At 45.0% G+C, this 18808-nt stretch overlaps 1 protein-coding gene across 6 annotated transcripts in view; it reads right to left on the bottom strand.

Moving 5' to 3' along the window:
• Positions 1 to 718: 718 nt before the first annotated feature.
• The window catches only part of kat6a (K(lysine) acetyltransferase 6A), a 35276-nt gene continuing 17186 nt past the window's right edge, over positions 719 to 18808 (bottom strand). For 4 of the 6 annotated variants that reach the window (XM_053420567.1, XM_053420561.1, XM_053420563.1 and 1 more), the window contains 13 exons: positions 18721 to 18802; positions 18346 to 18460; positions 17030 to 17343; positions 15297 to 15409; positions 13458 to 13573; positions 12184 to 12325; positions 11261 to 11422; positions 10266 to 10359; positions 9873 to 10104; positions 8403 to 8607; positions 7587 to 8303; positions 7189 to 7450; positions 719 to 6485 (listed from right to left, as the gene is read on the bottom strand). In XM_053420567.1, coding sequence (XP_053276542.1) covers positions 2992 to 6485; positions 7189 to 7450; positions 7587 to 8303; positions 8403 to 8607; positions 9873 to 10104; positions 10266 to 10359; positions 11261 to 11422; positions 12184 to 12325; positions 13458 to 13573; positions 15297 to 15409; positions 17030 to 17343; positions 18346 to 18460; positions 18721 to 18802 — 6048 coding nt within the window. In that variant the 3' untranslated portion in view covers positions 719 to 2991. The remainder of the gene's footprint in view (positions 6486 to 7188; positions 7451 to 7586; positions 8304 to 8402; positions 8608 to 9872; positions 10105 to 10265; positions 10360 to 11260; positions 11423 to 12183; positions 12326 to 13457; positions 13574 to 15296; positions 15410 to 17029; positions 17344 to 18345; positions 18461 to 18720; positions 18803 to 18808) is intronic. The other 2 variants (XM_053420566.1, XM_053420565.1) reach the window with 2 other exon arrangements.

Raw genomic sequence — 18808 nt, forward strand, 5'->3', positions numbered from 1 at the left:
AGAATAAAACGTTTTCATGAAAGTGATGTCGTCAGCCTGATTCTGACACAAAGAGCACTTTCATAAACCAGCACGTTGGTTTAGTTAAGGTGTTTATAAACTGTGCTGACATCATTGACTTGATCAGACATTGAGTGTTCACATCACGACAGATGTGACTCGAAGGTGAGGAGATGCTGTTATTCTCACATCGAGGCTATATTATCACATAAGCTCTAGTTCTGCAGGGACATCTAGTGGCCAAAAGTAGTCATACAAATCTCATAGGTAACTGCAGTAAAGGCTGAGGTTTATTTTCTGATGCTGTGTGAAACTAAATATCTGGAAATAATATAAACTCCCACAGATCTATTAGCTACTTATCAAAATAAATAAAATTTGAGTTCTATGTTGAAAAACGGTTCAAGTGCCACTGGTAGAGAAACTACACAATTGGATGATGTTGAACTAAATGTGAGTAGTAGCATTCAAATTGGATATATTTGAATAATTTTACCCATTTTTAAGTAAGACTCCTTTCTTGTATTCTCAAATCCAATTCCAAAATCTAAATATTCGGCTTATAGAGGAGGGCCGACTGATTTAGAATATGACCTGGGTGCTGAAGATAATGAAGCAGTAGATTTTGAAACATGTCTCTAGAGTGTGGACTGCCACCTTATTTTATAATTAACTGAACTTAGTGAGATACAAATACAAAAGGCTCAAGGGAAACACGATGGCTCAACATAATTTATTTTCATTTTATGTTAAAATGTACAGAGTTCTTTGAAAGTACTTGCTAAGAAAAAAAACAAAAAAAAAACGAATAAATGGAAATACATACAGGGACAGAGTCGAGAGTTGAGGCTGCTGGGCGCAAAACAACCTTCACTGTTTGCCCAGCTGTCACGCCTCTTTATTTTGCGCCATCTCTTAGCATACAACGCAACATGTACAATTACAAAGGATACAAAAAGGGAAGCGATATAAACAGACAGAAATATACTGAGCTCATTTTTACATGCCTCTTAAATGTAAGGAAGTCATCCTATACACACACAAGTTGTAAAAAAAAAAGAATGCCAAGTGACCTTTAGATATTTGTAGTCCTTTTGTTTAAAATAGCATTAATATACTACACAAAGATAGAAAAACTCTAGAGATGAGATGGAATGGAGCAGTTAAAGGCATCTTAAAGTCACTAAAAGTGAGTGGTAATTTTTTTAAATTTTGAATTTCTTAGTAAGTATTACCCAAGAGGCGAGCTAAAAAATATGTATTGTTTTTTTTCCTGAAACATAAGTGAAAAAATGACAGTACCAATATCAATGTCAGAGTTTCCTTTTATATTATAGAAAAAACATTTTCTCTACAATAGGTTTTCTAAAGTCAAAAAGAGTCAGCTCGTGTCATAAAAGAAAGCTGCCCAGTCTGATAAAATTCAGAAAGAAACACAACAAAAAGGAAGTACAGAAGAGAACAATACACACAACTTAAGTATGCAATGTCACGTCTGTAAGAAACCGAAAAACTCCTCTTTTGACTTTGAATACTGGTACATGGAGCAACAAGGTCAACCGTTCACCTCCATAGCCGACAGGACCGCGGAACACTAACTCCCCTCTGACCCTGCTTTCATGTGTAGAGTGTGCCTCTCTATAGGAGGGCCAGTCCATGCACTAGATCAGGCAATTAGGCACACCTTTTATAAAAGGCATACTGTCTTACTGCCACGTTTCTAGCCAATGGGAGTGCAGATTTTTGCAAAAAGAACAACAAAAAAATACAGTTTCAACAGAATACACCATTCAAAAGCAGACTCCTCGACCTCTTTGGGTCACTAACACTTAAAGAGGGGATGTCAGCTATAATTTCCTTTAAAGCAGTTAAATGGGAATCCCACTGTTTGTTCTGCATTTCCTAAACTGCTAAAAAAAAAAGGCTGACGTTGTACACCGTCTTTCAGTGGAGTGTGGAACAGCTGAATGCTTCCTGAGCCAGCCACCAGTTGGCGACAGCTAGCCTGTGTGTGTTTGTGTGTGCTGGATATTGGGAAGTACCAGAATATTTACATCTAAACGTTTCAGAGCGGCGGTAAACTGGAAAATAATGCTACTTATTTTATTTATGGACATAAAATGGACAGTAACGCGCTCCTCTCCTCTGTGTCTTTGCTGTGTTTTGGTACAACAACACTGTCCATTCCAGGAAGACAAAAACTCTAAAAAAAAAAAAAAAAACAGCTCGCACACCGGAGGTCCCGCTCCTATGCTTTTCTGGAACCAGGTGAAAAGCTGTGTGACCGGGTGGCCTGCAGAGATGTTTGGGTATTTCTGAGAGAGCGCGAGTGTATCACTGCACATATAAAGACCAAAGCATATAAGAGGTCTGACTGCACACAAGTATTTAAAAAAACAATCAACAAAAACATCGACAACAAAAATAAGATTTAACATCATGTTTAACAAAACAAAACAAGAGTCCGCCTACTATGTTTCACTGTCTTTCTTTTTTCAAGGTAAGGCTTCCTATTTTAATTAAAAGATTGTGTGCATGTTTGAATATATTCAGTTTTCATTCGCAGTCTGACAAAGCAAGGTACTCCTGATTTGTCTTTCCTCGTTGTTCTTGTACTCCCCGTCTCTCCTCCTGCACTTGACGAGGAGGTGGAGTCTCCTGCGTCTGTGTGAAGCCACGTTTGCCGACTGTGTTCGCCTGACACGAAGCAGCATGGCACTGTCGTGGTCCATGTACACACCCCGCGCCAGAAACCCTTCAGCCTTGCTCCCATACACAGCCAGCTGGGAGGGGAGGGGAGACGAACCCAAATAAAAGGGGACGAAATCTCAACATAGAAAAACAGGAACCCCAAAGACCCTCTCTGTTTCTTTCAGGCGCTCTCCCTGGTACCCGCTGAGGCACTGGAGAGGGTGAGCAGGAGCATTGGACATTTAGAGTACAGCAAGAATCAGCTCTGGCCTAGTGCCTCCTTTTTCAGTTCCTGGCTGCTCATCTACTCATGTACGGCGACTGCTTTGGGACACCAGCATAGCTGTGATGGGAGGGGCCAGTGTACATCATGTTGCCGTGGTGATTGGGCTGCATAGGCTGCTGTGGGTAACCCTGCCCTCCCATCATGCCCATTTGCATCTGCATGGGGTACTGAGCTGCCTGGTTCATGTAAGGGGGATTGCCGTGATAACCACTGTTCATCATGGGTTGGGGCATTCGGTAGCCGGCAGACATGGCGTTTAGGGGTGTCATGTTCATGGAATTGTACTGTGCCGGTGTGGGCATGAGGTTTGGCATCATGCCACGCTGCACAGCCAAGGTGCGTGGCGTGCCCTGCATGGCCACGGCCCCTGAGCTGCGGCCATAGAGCTGCTGCTGGTGTGGGGCTGGGGCCAGCTGCTGGGTGGCTTTGGACCGTATGGAAATGTGGCCTTTGACTGTAGCCATCTGGCCCTGTAGCCTCTGAGTGTGCGGCGGGGGTCCCAGGCCAATGTTGGTGCCGGGCATGTTGCACTGCAGCTGCAAGGAGCCTAGATTCATGGAGCCAGAGCTGAGGTTGGGAGGCGGCGTCATAGTGGGCTGGCCCTGAGGGAGGGGAGCGTGGGGTGAAGGGGCCAGCCCCGGGTTGGACAGAGAAACACTTGTGGCGTAGGAGGTGACTGATGCTGAATGAGAGTAGGGCATGGCGTGGGGGTCCATGATGGTGTTGGTGAGCTGCTGGAGTTTGGCCAGGCTGAATGTTGCAGAGGGTTGTGGGTAGCCCCCTGTGCCAAAATCCTGACCCATGCGCTCATAGAGGGTGCGGCCACCTCCTCCGCCTCCACTCTCGGGTATCTCCATGATCATGGGCGTGGAGGCAAACCCGTTACCCATGCTACACTGGGACAATGCCTGCTGCTGTTGCTGCAGTGGTGGTGGCGGTGCTGAGGGCTGAGGGTTGGGGGCTTGCTGCTGCGTAGGCTGCTGAGGAACCTTTTTTTGGGACTGCTGCTGCTGCTGCTGTTGTTGCTGCTGCTGTTGTTGCTGCTGCTGCTGGTGTTGCTGCTGCTGCTGCTGTTGTTGTTGTTGTTGTTGTTGCTGCTGCTGCTGCTGCTGCTGCTGTTGCTGGTGGTTGGCGCTGGGAGGCCTTTCAATCACACCACAGCTTTGAGGAGACTTAATGCCACAGTTGGGGGTGTTGGATGGGGGTGGGGGTGGTGGGGGCTGGGGCACACCACTGCCTACGTTACTCGCAACTGGCCCACTGTTGGGCCCTGGTCCTGTTTGCTGAATGAGGCTACAGCTGCCCATCGCTAGCTGGGATCCTCCGGTACCCGAGGGTGATGTGAGGGTGGGGGCTGGCACAAAGGAGCAGCTGTTGGAGGAGGATGGTGTGGCCGAGCTGGAAGAAGAGGAGGCTGAAGAGGAAGAAGCTGTGGAAGCTCCTGTAATAACAGCAGCTGACATCCCTCCTCCGTTGCCCCCGTTCCCGCCTCCGTTGCCCCCTCCACCCATGGTGGAGTCATAGCTGCTGGGGTTGTCATAGTTTTCTGTGGTGCTCTCTATGCTGCCAAGGTCGCTGAAGCCGCTGTCAACCACCTGCTGCGAGTGGTCTGATACAGATGGCACGTCCATCATCGGCGATGTCTCCATGTTCTGCTGGGATGGGGCAGACAGAGAGCTGGGATGCTCTGGTGTGATTTGGGTGTACCCCGTTCCAGCACCTCCACCATTGCCCCCGGCTCCTGGGGGGATAGGTGTCCCTCCTCTCTGCCCCGCTGATGTTGTGTCCATGATACCTGAGGGCAACCCCGGACTATTAACCGAGCGCACAGACTGACTGGGTAGGGGTGGTACAGGGGGATTGGGGAGGGGACTGCTGTGCTGGGAGGCCCCACACTCCTCTACTAAGGCCAGGGCCTCCTCCTCCGTCTCCCCCGCGTGGCTGTAACTCTGCAGGGTCCGGCAGGCAGCTAAAGTCTCCTCACAGTCCTGGTAAGCCCCGTGGTGTGGCTGGGGCTCAGTCTCTTCGTCCTGGGCTTCCCCCTGTGTCAGGGACTGGACGGCCTGCATAGTCTCCAGGTCTAGCTCGTTAGAGTGGTGGTGGGGGTGGTGTGGGTGATGGTGGCCCAGCTCCTCTTTGAATTCAGAATGCTGGTGAGGGTGAGAGTGTGTGTGTGTGTGCTGGGGTTCCATTAAAAGTGTGACGTCCTTGTCGTCAGGGTGCAGAGGCTGGAGCTCCATGGGCTCAGAGGGAACAGACATGGCTGTGACTGTCTCCACTGCTGCCGCAGCTGCAGCAGACTCCTCCTGCTCTCTGCGCCGCCGCTCTTCCTGCTGCGGGTCAGCCGAGGAGGGCCGACACTTGGTGACCTGCACCTCCTCTTCAGCCTCCTCCTCCTCCTCTTCTTCCTCCTCCTGTTTGCTGACATAGTCCCGGGCCACGCTGTTCTCCATGTCTAAAAAAGCCTCTCCGGCTTGGGGTTCTTCTTTAACCGGTGGAGAGCTTGCCTGGGAGGCAGGCTCCTCCTCCTCCTCCTCCTCGTCATCATCATCTTCGTCATCTTCCGAGTCCTGACTTTTTCTTTTCTTACTGCTGTTGTTGCTGCTGTTGCTCTTTTCCTCCAAGTGTCCGTCACCTTCATCGTCTGCATCGTGGTCTTCACTGCGCCTGCTTCCTGAACCTGGTGTGACGGCTGTTCGTCTGTTGATGCTACCGCCACCACTGCCCATACTGCCACACTCCTCTTCCTCCCTCTCATCATCATCATCGTCTTCTTCCCTGTCGCCCATATCTGTGTCCTGGGGCCGGCACTGTGGAGCCCGGGGCCCTGATGTGGAAGAGGAGGAAGAAGGGGACAGCAGGGGACGGGACAGTGGACGGCTCGGCTTGTCCTCTTCCCAGGCTCTTTCAGTCTCTTCTTCTTCGTCCTCCTCCTCTTCCTCCTCTGGCTCAGAGGGAGGAGGGGGTTTGGGGGCAGGCTGTGGCGGCTGGCAGAGGTTGCGGTTCTTGGGCGGTCTCCCTCGTCTCTTGGGCACCTTCTGCTCAACAGGCTTAGAGAGATAGTCGTCCTCTTCGTCTGAGTCTTTCTGTTTGGTGTCTCTATCAGTGCTGGTTAAGCATACTCGCTTGGTGTTACGATCGTCTTTCTGGAGCAGCTGAGGGTCTTTGTCAAGCTGCTGCTCCAACAGCCTTTGTCTTTCTTGCTCCTGCCTCTCGGCCTCTTCTTGGGCTCGCTGCAGGTACCAGCTGCGGGGCTTGCGGCCTGGCTTCATCTTGATTTTAGGGGGTGGGGGATCCCCGCTTAAGGCCTGGCTATCTGCAGCCCCTCTCTGGCTGGGCCCGCCACTAGGTGGTTTACCAGGTCCCCGTTTCTTCCAGTGCAGTGGTTTGCGGCTCTTTCCTTTGGGCCAGCCTTTCTTCTTCTTCACTGGGATGTCAGAGTTGGCTTCTAGGGTCTTTGATGGAATTGCTGGCAGAGCTGCCACAGGCTTCAGCACAGGTGTTAGTTCTGAGAGGAGATAAGAAAATAAGCCAGTGTTAGATAAAGCTAGAGAAAACACTACCTGTGCAATTATCATTGCTTTGTAGGAGTCATTCCATGTCAAGTCATCCAGAGTTATGACGTTTAACTAGTTAATGTTGAGAATTTTTTAAATAAAATTCAGCAAAATGTTATTTTAAATTCATGGAACATTGCAAAATCCTTTTGGTCAAATCAATACTTCTTTTAGTTATGAATCTTTGAAGTTTGGCTCTCAATTTTTTGTCTGCGATTCCTTGTATAAGTATTCTGGGCCTCACTAATAGTCTATCACTGAAATGGATTGAAACAATTATTGAACATCTGAATAAGTCTAATGGTAATTTATAATGAGAGAATACAATTAACTAAATTCTAAATCTTTACCTGAGCAGGTTTCTGGCAACCAGATTGTCATTGTTATTATTTATACAGATTTTGGATTATTCCGATTATTTTTATATCCATAATACTATTTTATGGTGAAGTGATACTATTCATTGTATGTCTATAAAACAGTTAATACATTTATTTAAATTGCTGATTTTACCCACTTTTACTAGTGAATCCCTTTTATAAGTGAATCAAATACAAGGTTCCTTGAACTTGATTCAAGTTTTTACAACAATCTATGACATGAAGTGGTAGGGTCTAGCATGGAATGACCAACAGCTAAACCATCTCTACTCACCATCTTCCTCTGAATCTGAGAGGTTGGAATGCCGGCCTCTTTTGGGTCCTGGGTCGGATAACCTCAATGCAGAGCGAGCTGGGGGGTAACGGCGCAGTGGGTGACCCAGTGGCGTCTCCTCCTCTAATCTGGGCATAGGCCTCTCTGAGTCAGAGTCTACGAAGGGCTCGTCCAGAACCTCCGTGGTCTCAGAGATGGTCTCTGTCACTACGCTGCTGTGAGGGTGGCTGCGCTGGCGAAAGCGACGTTTCCTCAGGGGCTTCTGGGTGGAAAGAAAGATGTACTTTTGAATTTCGTTGCAAACGTTGCTACAGACCTACTTCAACTGAAACTGAGATTTAGTTGAGGATTTAATTCTGAGATGTTATTACAGTATCAATAACGTTAACATTTCTTACCTTGCATTTGAGCCCCATAGGAGGCTTAGTGAGGATGGGTGGGGAGCAAGCTCTCCTATCATCGTCATCTTCATCATCGTCATCCTCCTCACTGCTTTCACTGAAGCAGCTCTTCCTGACAGACGGAGGCTCATTTAACCTGGAAACCAAAGGAAGCTGTGCCAGCCCCTCACCAGGCCCTTCACTCAGTCTGGGCTTTGGGACTGTCTTTTTCCCTGGAGGCCGCCCTCTTCGTGCAGGGGTTATGGAGGGGTGCCGGGGCATGTCTAGTGAGTGAAAGGCTGTGGACTCTTGTCTGTCGAGGGAGAAAAGGGAGGGGGGGCCTATGGCAGAGCCAGTGGCTTTTCCTCCCTCTGTTCGCTCATCATCATCGTCATCATCCTCCACGGGGCGAATCTTAGGTGGCCTTCCAACCCTTGCAGTGTCCTTCACCTTGCCCCAAGGCCAGTTTTTGGGTGGGCGTCCCCGTGGTCTGCGTTCTCCGTTTGTTGGCGGAGGGGGTCGTGGTGGTTCTTGGACAGGGGGTGGACAGCGGATGGGAGGGGAAGTTGGAGAGCTTTGGCCAAGGGGAAACCCCAAAAAGCCCTTCCTTTCCTCTTCTTCATCATCGTCATCATCATCGTCGTCATCGTCGTCCTCCTCCTCCTCTTCCTGCTCCCTTTTCTTCCGTTGGCGCATGTGCCAGGACATTGGAGGGACCTTGTGAATTGGTTTGATCTGTTGATAGATAAAGTAAAATAATACATAAGATATCAATACGAACGGGTGCATTAATCCATCATCTCCATTTGAAGCATAGAAATGAAATGCACTTACCTCCTTGTGGATGTCTTTCCTGGGTTCTTCGTCCTCCTCCTCGTCATCATCATCATCATCTCCATCAGCGTCAGAGACCACGGTGTTGGTAACAATGACGGGAGTCCAGCGCAGACACTCGGGGTCGACCTCCAGCTGCCGCGGCCGAGCCTTGAGACGACTCATGTGATTCGTCACCAGCTTGTCCCTTCGCACCAGGACGAGTCTAAAAACAAACCAACAAAGAGACAAGAGCGTTAGGACTAAGTTTGCATGCTTTTCTACATACGGGTGCAGTAAACCAGATAAATGACCATGTATGTCAGTATGTGTGTGAGTACATCCACACCAGTGTGTTAATGTTAGCTTGTTATAAGTGTATGTAGACACAGTTCTGCTCATAACTTGGCATCACAGAATAGCACCATCTTTAACCAAAACTGAGGTGCTACTTGGTATAATGCAATTCAGTTATCCTTGAGGTGTCGGCACAATAAAAAATAAATAATGGTAAACTGACGGAGACGCAATTCCTTAATGAATATTTTCAAATCGCCACGGAACTTTTTTGGAGAGAAGCCCGCATTTCAGCGGAAGTTGCTTTAGTTTTGTTTTGGCAATTGATGCTTGTTGTGCCACCAGACTGTGGTTCATTACCAGCAGAACCTGTAACAGGGTTCCTGTACAATTTCCATTTAAAAATTCCAGACTTCTTAGCTGATTTTTCTAACCATATTTGACATTTTTCAAGAGTCATTGCACACGGTCTGGATACTTGATGTTGACTAGGGCTGAAGCGATTCCTCAAGTAAATCGATTACTTAAAATCATCCAATCAAATTCTCTGCCTGAAAGCCTTGTTAAATCCATATACTGCAGCGAATGTGTGTAGACAGACCCTCGTACTGCCCCTGGGCCCCTGTGTTTCACAGGGATGACTATTACTGTTGCACAACGAGCATGTTTAGAGGGTAGAAGTCTATTATATTCCTAGCCCTTTACTTACCAGTATTGCATGTTACTTATTATAACTGATGCCTATTTTGAGTCTTGCTGCTGTAATCTAAATTGCCCCATTGTGGGACTAATAAAAGATTATCTTATCTTATTTTAGTAATTGCAACCTGGGTATGTCAACTTGTATTTTTATAAATTTTTTTTAAACTGTAACTTCATTGATGCACAATCAAAAGACTACTGGTATGTTTACATGTAACTACATTAGAAGTCTGGTCAGAGCTTCATACTGTCACCATTTAGTGACATGTTGCAACCATTCAGATGCTACCACTGACATTTCTTTTTCCACATCAGTGTTATTAGAGAAAGGTCAATAATGACGGTGAGAATGAATTAACATGTGCAGCTCATTGAGAAAATTTAAACGCCACGCAATCTGAAAGGAAGTTCGTAATACATGAGACAACACAATCACTGCAGTGTCTTTGAACTGAGTTGTAATCTCAGGGTTTGCTGTGTCCTGACTCTGACCTCTCTCCTCGCTGCTCCAGCATGGTGAGGCTGTGCAGGGTGGTGGTGATGTCCTGCGGGCAGATACCCGTCAGTTTGCTGAGCTGTCGTATGGAGATCTGCCGGTCACGGACCTCGTGGAGACACTCCAGCACCACGCTGCGCCAGTAGGCCATGTAGGACAGCCGACCCAAGTCCGACAAAGGCTTCTCTGGAGATCCAGGCTGTCCCTCACGCTTTGATAATAAGTAACCTGTGGGGAGGGACGAATAAATCAAGGGCGGACACACCATATAAAATGTTAAACAACACTATTAAAAATATATATATATATATATATTTATCAAGACATTTTCTCAGTTATCGGTCTTATCACTGTGTTTTCTTTGTTATGTTTAAAGCTGAAAGCCTTACTGAAGTCTATGAGAAAGCGTCCATAGCCCCTGCGCTGGTACTGTGGAAGAATCATGATGCATGATACGTTGTATTTCTGTTGACAGTGCTTCTCCTGGAAAATAGAAAAAGACACAGACAACCATTAGATAAAAAAATCAAGGCTCCAAAAACAGCGCTGTGTGGGTGTAGAGCAGAGATGATACCGCATCCGCTCACTCACTCGCTGCTGTTATTTGGCAGCGTGGTCGCATGTTAATTAGAGCACCTGCGACTGCAAACTCCACAGAGGGGCAGGGGAGCTCACAGCACCCACTGTTTATCTGAGACACATCATGAGCATTTGTGGGTTTGTTGAAATGTGCCAGTGTGGGGTGATGCCAACGCATTTCAATTTCTCTTAATGTGAAATCATTTCCTCTTCATGTTGGTTCATTAAGTGGTTTAGGTTTGTGCTGGGTGATTATAATATACAGAGCGTTTGTATGTATCCCATCAAAATGAATATGGATAAGACCCATATGGATAAGACGCATGCAAAATTCATAAGAAATGTAACATCGCTCGGAGGCTGTGGAGGTTCAATCCAGCACAGGAATGATGTCAAGTACTGCAGGGCGATATGACTTCAAATCCATATCGACATTATTTCAAACCTTTACCTCAATTAAAATTAATGAACGATCATTTTATGTTTTGTTTACCATTGCCCTGATAATTCTCTGACAAGGTCTGTATGTGAAATATGCGGAAGTATTAAAGCTGGGATCTTTTTTCTAATGAAGTTCATATTTTTTATAATTTGATGATGACTCAATGTAGCATTTCGTTACAATGTAATGTGAATTTAACAATATAATACTAAGCAGTGTTTCCTCTAGGATTTTTGAGCAGCGGGGAAAGTATTAAACAAATTAACCAAGATGAGCACGATTAAGTCAGTGAGGTTATAAATGGCGGTTTTGATAAATTTTCTATTAATTGCTCAGCCCTAATGTCAAGCATCGCAAACAAACCTTTGAGAAGTAGCCGACGAGGTGGCAGCCTTTGCCGTCGTTCTGTGTCAGGACGTAGAAGAGGAAGGGCTCCACGTCGTAGTAGAGGGTCTTGTGGTCCAGGAACAGCTTGGCCAGCAGACACAGGTTCTGACAGTAGATCGTGCTCACATTCCCATCAACCTGTTGTGGGATCAGTGAAGAAACACATGAGTGCAACACCAACAGACAGTTTCCTAAATGAAAGAATCTCAGGAACAGTCCAGAAGTACATCTTTAATGTGCTGGTTGTGAGTTGAGCAGCAGGAGTGAAAGTGAATGGAGCAGAAGTTAGTGTCGAGCAATGATCTCAGCGGAGTCTCTAGAGGCTGACAGATAGATGGGGCAGCGGAGAAAAACAAAGAGCTGTACAGAGAAACGGAGGGAGGTTCAGATTGGCAGCTCGCCAGCTATCTCTGCTCTCGTTGGAGCCAGGACGGACCGCAGAGTGAGGAAAAAGAAGCAGCAGTGGCCATGGCCTGCAGGCAACACTCCACTGAAACTGCTGTTGTGCTACAAGACCCAGAAGAGGAGCTTAACTGGAAATCGGTAATTATGAACTCTTCCAATCCTCCAAACTGTGGTAGATAACATCACATACTGGAGTAATAACATAACTGTCAGTTCATTTGGGAGGTAGCAAAGAACAGGTGTGTAACATTATCTCTGATCTCTAATTATCAGTGATAATATTTAGTGGGTCTTGGTACATATATGATGAACGATTCACTGCTCTGAGGTGACTACCATGACAAAAATGTAGACACTTTGTGCAGAAGAGTCAACAGAGACCGGTTGTTTGGTTAGTTTCAGTGTCATCCATCTTCATTCACTCACAATATATCTTCTGTTTGCTGTTCAACTATAACCATGCAACCTTTCATCATATTGAACAGTGAACTCACCTCAAATACAGAGACGTTATCCTTCCTGTAGATCTCGTTGGCAGGAGGGTGGAACCAGTTGCACTTCTTCATGTGCTGGTAGAGTATGCTGCGGCTCTTCATGTAGCGCAGGCAGAATTCGCACAGGTAGAGCTTGGGTAGCCTGGGAAGGGAGAGGGGGAGAAGAATGAAGGAAGAGTGAGGTGCAGTCGTAAAAAGTCCCAGCTTGAACTGAAATAAACAGCTGAATAACTCAGTGTTTTGTACATATATCAGGAACTATTTTACCAATTAATAAAATTCCTCATCGATTCTAGTTTCACTGGTTACAGCTGCAGATGTTCTGACAGCGGTTGCGCTGCACTGCCAAGTAGCGCTTTAACAGCGACAAAGAAGAAGTGATTTCTGATTGTCTAGCATTAGTCAGAGCTAGCTAACATGTCAGCTGTTTACCTTGTACTGTGTATTCAAAGCTTCAGTTTTGGGCTATTTAAAGTAACCGCTGTGTTTTCCTATATTTATTTATTTGAGTTCTTTTTCAGGAATGATTGCAAACTAGATAATAAAAAGATGATCTGATATTCATTCATTTGTTTTTCAACGGGTTTAACCGTCAGGTCATACGACAATGATTGCAATCATAACTTCCATAAAATGTCAGTAGCGTGCTGTAGCTAAAATATGTCTTTTAAGTTATTTATTTTTTAGTGCAATGTATGGGAATAATATGCCAATATGCTAGGTCCAGGTATCAGAATCATTATGTGGAAGGGTAGCATGGTATCGTAAAAGACATAAAGGTTTGCAGTTTAGTGCTCTATGACAGTTTTAGTGATTATGTAGAGTTATGGGCTGTTGCCCAGCAAAAAAGGCAACAGGACTGAAGTTTTTTTTTACTTCACTGACATTTTATGGACCAAATGATTGATTGGATATTTGAAGAAAATAATTGGCAGTCACATTTTAGAAACCCTTATATATATATATATATATATTGTTGCTCAGAAAGAGTCTGTAAATGTTTCTTCCATGCTAATATTCTCATATGTATTTTCACATACCTAATGACACCAGACTTGGTAAGAAAGTGTTACAGTTTATTCAGCAGTCACATAAAAGTACATACTGCACCCTGACCAAATCAGAATCTCCTTGGCTTCTTGACTCTGACTGAGTACCAACTGAAGTGGTTGTAAACAATGTTATTATTGAGCTTACTGGAGGCAAGCTATACGCCTACAAGCAGACAGTGAGATAAGCATATTACTGCTGCTGTGCTTCATTATGGTGCTTACCTGCTGTACTCCTGGGGGTAGGGAGATGAATACCACGTCTGGATTTCAAACTTGCCAAATTCAATAACTGACGGACAGCGCATCTGAGGATCTGGTGGACCCGTCACCCCGACTTTCTGTTGGGGTGAACGAAAAAGATGGAGGAAGAAAGGGAGAGAGAGACATTGGAAGGTCAATTCCAGGTTTGCTACAATATTGACCAGGCACCTCAGGAATTACTGAACTGCTCCACCCGTTTTCAGAAGTTCCAAACAAGGGGAGTTTGGACTTTCTCTGGAGGTTGCTTTTCATACATGAGCAACGCAGCAGGAGATTCTCCGCTCAGAGGCGTTCACAACAGAACAGACTTAAAGAGGATTCAGGTGAGGGGGGTTGCAGCATGATTCCTGCTGGGTGTAACACTTTAATTCGGCTGCAGAGTTCACATGTTATTATTTACAGCTTATCGACACCGGCGACAAATCAACACAACAGCTTGCGTGAATCCTGCGAAGGATCTCCTGCTGGTTTCTCACTTTGGCTCATTCATACATTCTTCTGAGTTTTAAACTAGAGGACTGGCTGGAAAAACTCTTATTTGAATATTTGAAACAACAAAAACAAAAAAATATATATATACAGTGTATTCTCAATGAATGTCTGGAGATTATCTGGAGTTCAGTGCATGCCTGAAAGCACCTTGGGAGTCCATACATCAACACATCAGTATCCAGTTAAGACTATAACTAAAGAATTATAAGGGAAGCTTTCAAAACACATTGCTGGTTTGGACATCCCTGCCTGCCGCTTTACGATGATCACGTATTCTCTTCCACTGCTTCTCAGCCTCAATCATGACATCAGCCCTTTTCACACACCATTAATTCTTACTACTCTGCCTGCGTCAAACACTTGAGCACTGGTGTGGATGTTCATGTCGGGATCTGAGATGGTGTTTTAATACGACTTCTACGACAGCAGCCAAACACCCACTTTCAGGTCAATCTACTGCTGCAGTGATGCAGTGAAAGAGGACATTAATGAGGCTAATTTATGGTTCCTCTCTTTACCTCCTGGCTAACCTGTCAGTGCAGGACACTGACATTAGTGCTGCCCTGCTCAACGCTCACGCCCTCAAACATAAGACAATTGACACTTAGACTAACTATAGAGCTTGTGAGGCTGCTGCCAAATCTGACACATAAAGTAGTGGGTATATTACATTGACCAGAACTGCCCTTCCAAACAGGAAGTCGATTTTATCATCAATAACGAGTATAATGTGAAATTCAAGCAAAATTCCAAGGTCTACATTAAACTTTAATTACCTGGTGGTGAAGCTGTTGTTGTTTGATCAGCCCTTGGTCCATGTATCTATTGGTCATTTAAAAACCGAACCTCTTATTCTCACTGGATCCTACACTGTCTGCTCCATTTGCCCTGCATCAATGGTAATGGATGATTTTAATATACAAGCTAAACCTGGCAGCTGTTCCATGGCAAATTAATTTGTTTCAGTGCTATAACACAATGGTTTCTCACAGCTCATTGACTTTTCCACCCACCAACATGCCGGCATCCCACAGACCCTGAGCCGGTGACCATCCTTCTACAACCTGGCAGCTGGTGACTCTGCTCTTTCTCAACATTTCCCTCACAAATGAAATTCAGCTCCCTGTCTGCACACAATATCACGTCCACTGACTGCAGCCTGGCAGTCTTAGACTCCATCTCTCAGGTTCCTCGGCTGATGGTGCTTCACTCTACAATCTGGCTCATCTTCTCTCGTCCCTTTAACCCATCTCTGTTCATTCACCAAATTTGAAAGACATTTATCAGTTTGTCTCCCTGCGTGCTTACCTGCAGTGCCAGCTCCTGGATTTGTCGAAACAGTTCAATGTCTTTTTCCGTCAGGTTCTCGTGGCCCGGTAGTTTTTCATCTTCGTCACGCCAGTCACTGCCTTCCTGATTGTCTGGAGATTGAAACACAGTGGTCATTATGCAAATCTACAGAGAGGAATGTCAGACAAGTCTGCTGATTCATTTTTTACAATGATGCTCCTTCCACAGAAGGTAGAGGGCAATGAGACACTGGTACATGGTTAAAGGTTTTCTTAGAATAAACCTTGATAAACAATATTTTCTCCCTAATTTGGAGGGAGTTTGCTGCTTCACTAGAGGGGATGATGTTAAAGACTAGTGTGTAGGTAGGGGGGGTCCGATAACATAAATGCTTTGCAAGTGCTTAGCCACTTAAATGGTAAGTGGTCTGTATTTATATAGCATCTTTCTAGTCTCGATGACTACTCAAAGTGCTTAACAGTACAGTTTATTGCCAATCACACACACATCAATACAGTGCATCTATGGCTAGCTCTTTTTCTATAAGGGGCAGTACGGGGTTCAGTATCTTGCCAAAGGACACTTCGGCATGGAGACGGGGAAGACTCATCGAACCATTGAACCACTGACCTTCGCTCTACCGAGAGGATCAGCCACTAACCCTTGCTTAAATGTGTGATCAACACACTCAATCTTGCTTTTACTGTTGCATTTTGGAGTTTGCTTTCAACAGGCACTTGCGGGAACTGTTGGGTATATTTATAAATTTAAGGTCTTGACCTTATTATGTTATGATTTGGCTCTTAAAATTGACCTTTGTTATAATTCGTTCCTCTTTTGCCATGGGGTTTTGGGTGAAGCATTTCGTAACCTTGTTAGATTAGTGCTATACAAATAAAGTTATCATTATTACTTTATTTGGGTATTTTCTTGTCATGTGTCAATTTCAGAATACACATGTCAATACATCAGAAACGGATACAAATTATAAACCAAGAGTCATAAATGCACATGGTTTTTATAGATAGTTATATATTTAGTTGAGCTGGCTTTTTATACACATACAGGGTAAACAGGTTGGATTATGACTTAGTGAGATCGATGACTTTTGATTTCTGCTGTTATTTAAGTGTAGAGTTTGAAGCTCTCTGCAACCCTCTCGCTCTCAAACATGTTGACCCATCTGATCTTCTAAGGATTTTCTAATCTTTTAACACCAAATACTCATCTTCCTTGTTGTTCAACTCTCCTCTTGTCATTTGACAAGATTATGATGTGCTGCACTGTGGAGGAGACAATTTCCTTTCCACCTCATTGCTGCAGTGCAAAATTAACCAAACAAGTTTTATTTCTACAAAAAAAGGAAATAGCCGGTGTGACCAGTGAGCAAGCTACATATTTAGTATGTGTCTGAACACTGGTAACACCGACGACCAATATACCCCTAGTCGCCGTGCCAAAGTTATATATGATATCTATGTCAAATTGTCATCCTACAGTAGGATAATGAGACAAACCAGCAGCTCAGTCTCTAGACTTAAACAGCCAGCTGCTCTATGATGAACTGGACAGAAATTGAAAGTAGAAAGATCCCAAAATGTATGGGTACTTCTGTAACAGTGTTGAGACGAACTTTCCAAACAACGTTTCATTACCATTGTAGAAAGACGAAGTATCAACAGGGAAATTTTGGTTTTCTATATCTTTTGCCCCGTTGTGTATATAAGCAGATGAACAAAACTAATATTTACCCCCCCTGTCATCTCCTTCTCCCTTGCGATTGGCTTTCTTACGGATGCGGCACTGCTGGGAGTAGTCCACCACTTCCTGTCGTGCCTTGCGGCCCTCGGGTGACGGTGTGAAGAATTTTGTGAGGGCGTCGATGAGGCCCTTGGTCTTGTTATTGAAGCGCAGGCCGCTCTGTGAAAGGTCGTCGTCGTCCCGCATCGAAAAAAGCAGCCGATCGTCACCAGGGTAACCTTCGCAGGAGGAGCTGGAGGACGAGTTGGCCGAGACCGAACGCTTCCACCGACCACGCCCAAGTTTCTTGAAGGGCCGCCCCGGCCTGAAAAGGAGTTAAGTAGTATGGTTAAGCAGAGTAAGTCCAGCCTGTGGAACTACATATGTACTGTTCAATGTTTCCCACTGAAATTAAGCCGTTCATTTGGTGTCAGAACAATCTGAAATTAGTTCCTGACTGGTCAAATTAATGTGCATGTCATTTCAAGGAAGAACAATGACATTTCTGACATTACTTATAAACCATTTTTTTTTACAATTTTACAATCAGCTTTAACTAGTAACTAATGTGTTACATTTTTGTCTCTTGCCAACTGTGCATTCATCTCTCATAAGCACAGAGCAACCCTGTCTAGTCTGTTCAGATATTTTAATGACTAACGTGCAAATGTTTTAAATGATTAATATGTCAGTCCCACTTTATCCTTTTTCCTTTGCTCTTTGTCACCATGTAAATATTAGGCTAATGCATCAAGGTTGTGTTGAAATGTTCTGAACACAAATGCAACCCATTTTTGTTTACTTTTTCCACCTCCTGCCTTCATAGCAAATTAACACAATGAAGTCAATTTAACAGCTTCTCAACCTGGGGAATGGAACCTTCTGGGGAGCACGTGAACACACACTTAGAGTCAGTCTGTGGCAGTAGCTGCCGGATGGGAAGGATGAGGCCAGTGTATGTTGATTATTGTAATTGTACAGCAAACATACATGCAGTGTGCTCTCATGCACATCAGAGTGACAGCCTCACAGTGAGGAGAGGTGGCAGGTGTTATGCCCAGGTCTGCCAGCCTGCTGAGAACGGCATGTCTAGGTAATTAATGTGAAACAATGCTGTAAATACTAAATCAGAAATTAACCCTGCACATTGTTTTTTTAGACACATTATACAAACAGGCAGAGAAAAGAAATGGCAATAAAAGGAAAACACGTCTATAAGCGCAGTCGGAGAATAAACATCGTAGCTGTAAGAAAAATTATGTCTTGCTTGAGCTCCCCATCGTACTGACACTGAAGAAGTAACCATGAGCTAAAGGCAGTTCTTTACCTGTTCTTGGGCCGTCCCAGCGGTGCACTGTAGCGCCGTTTGATTTGTGCTGCCTTTTCATGTAAAAGCGTCTTTCCCTTTTTCCTGGGTTGGCAGATTTGACAAATCCACATGCCTGAGAGACAGAGAAAAAGAGACAGGTTCACATACACTGGAGGTGGATTAGACACGATAGGCTCCAGTGCAGATACTAACACTGGGATGTATCTAACACATCGGTGCTTCATGATGAAGCACTGGATGTTTCATTAGAGTTCATAGGCACCAATAACTCACAAGATGTTTAATTATTTTTCTTTGATTATCAAGATCGTGTATGTATATGAAAGGTTGGACTGATACAGGTGGACTTCAAGAGCAGTTCTGTTTATTTACCTTTTGGCATCCGCGTGAGGGGAGGATCACAGCACTCCATGTGGAAACCCCTGTCACAGGAGTCGCAGAACAACATGTTGTCCTGTAC

This window comes from Pleuronectes platessa, chromosome 4 (genome assembly GCF_947347685.1).
Source record: "Pleuronectes platessa chromosome 4, fPlePla1.1, whole genome shotgun sequence".
In the NCBI taxonomy this organism is placed as follows: Eukaryota; Metazoa; Chordata; class Actinopteri; order Pleuronectiformes; family Pleuronectidae; genus Pleuronectes; species Pleuronectes platessa.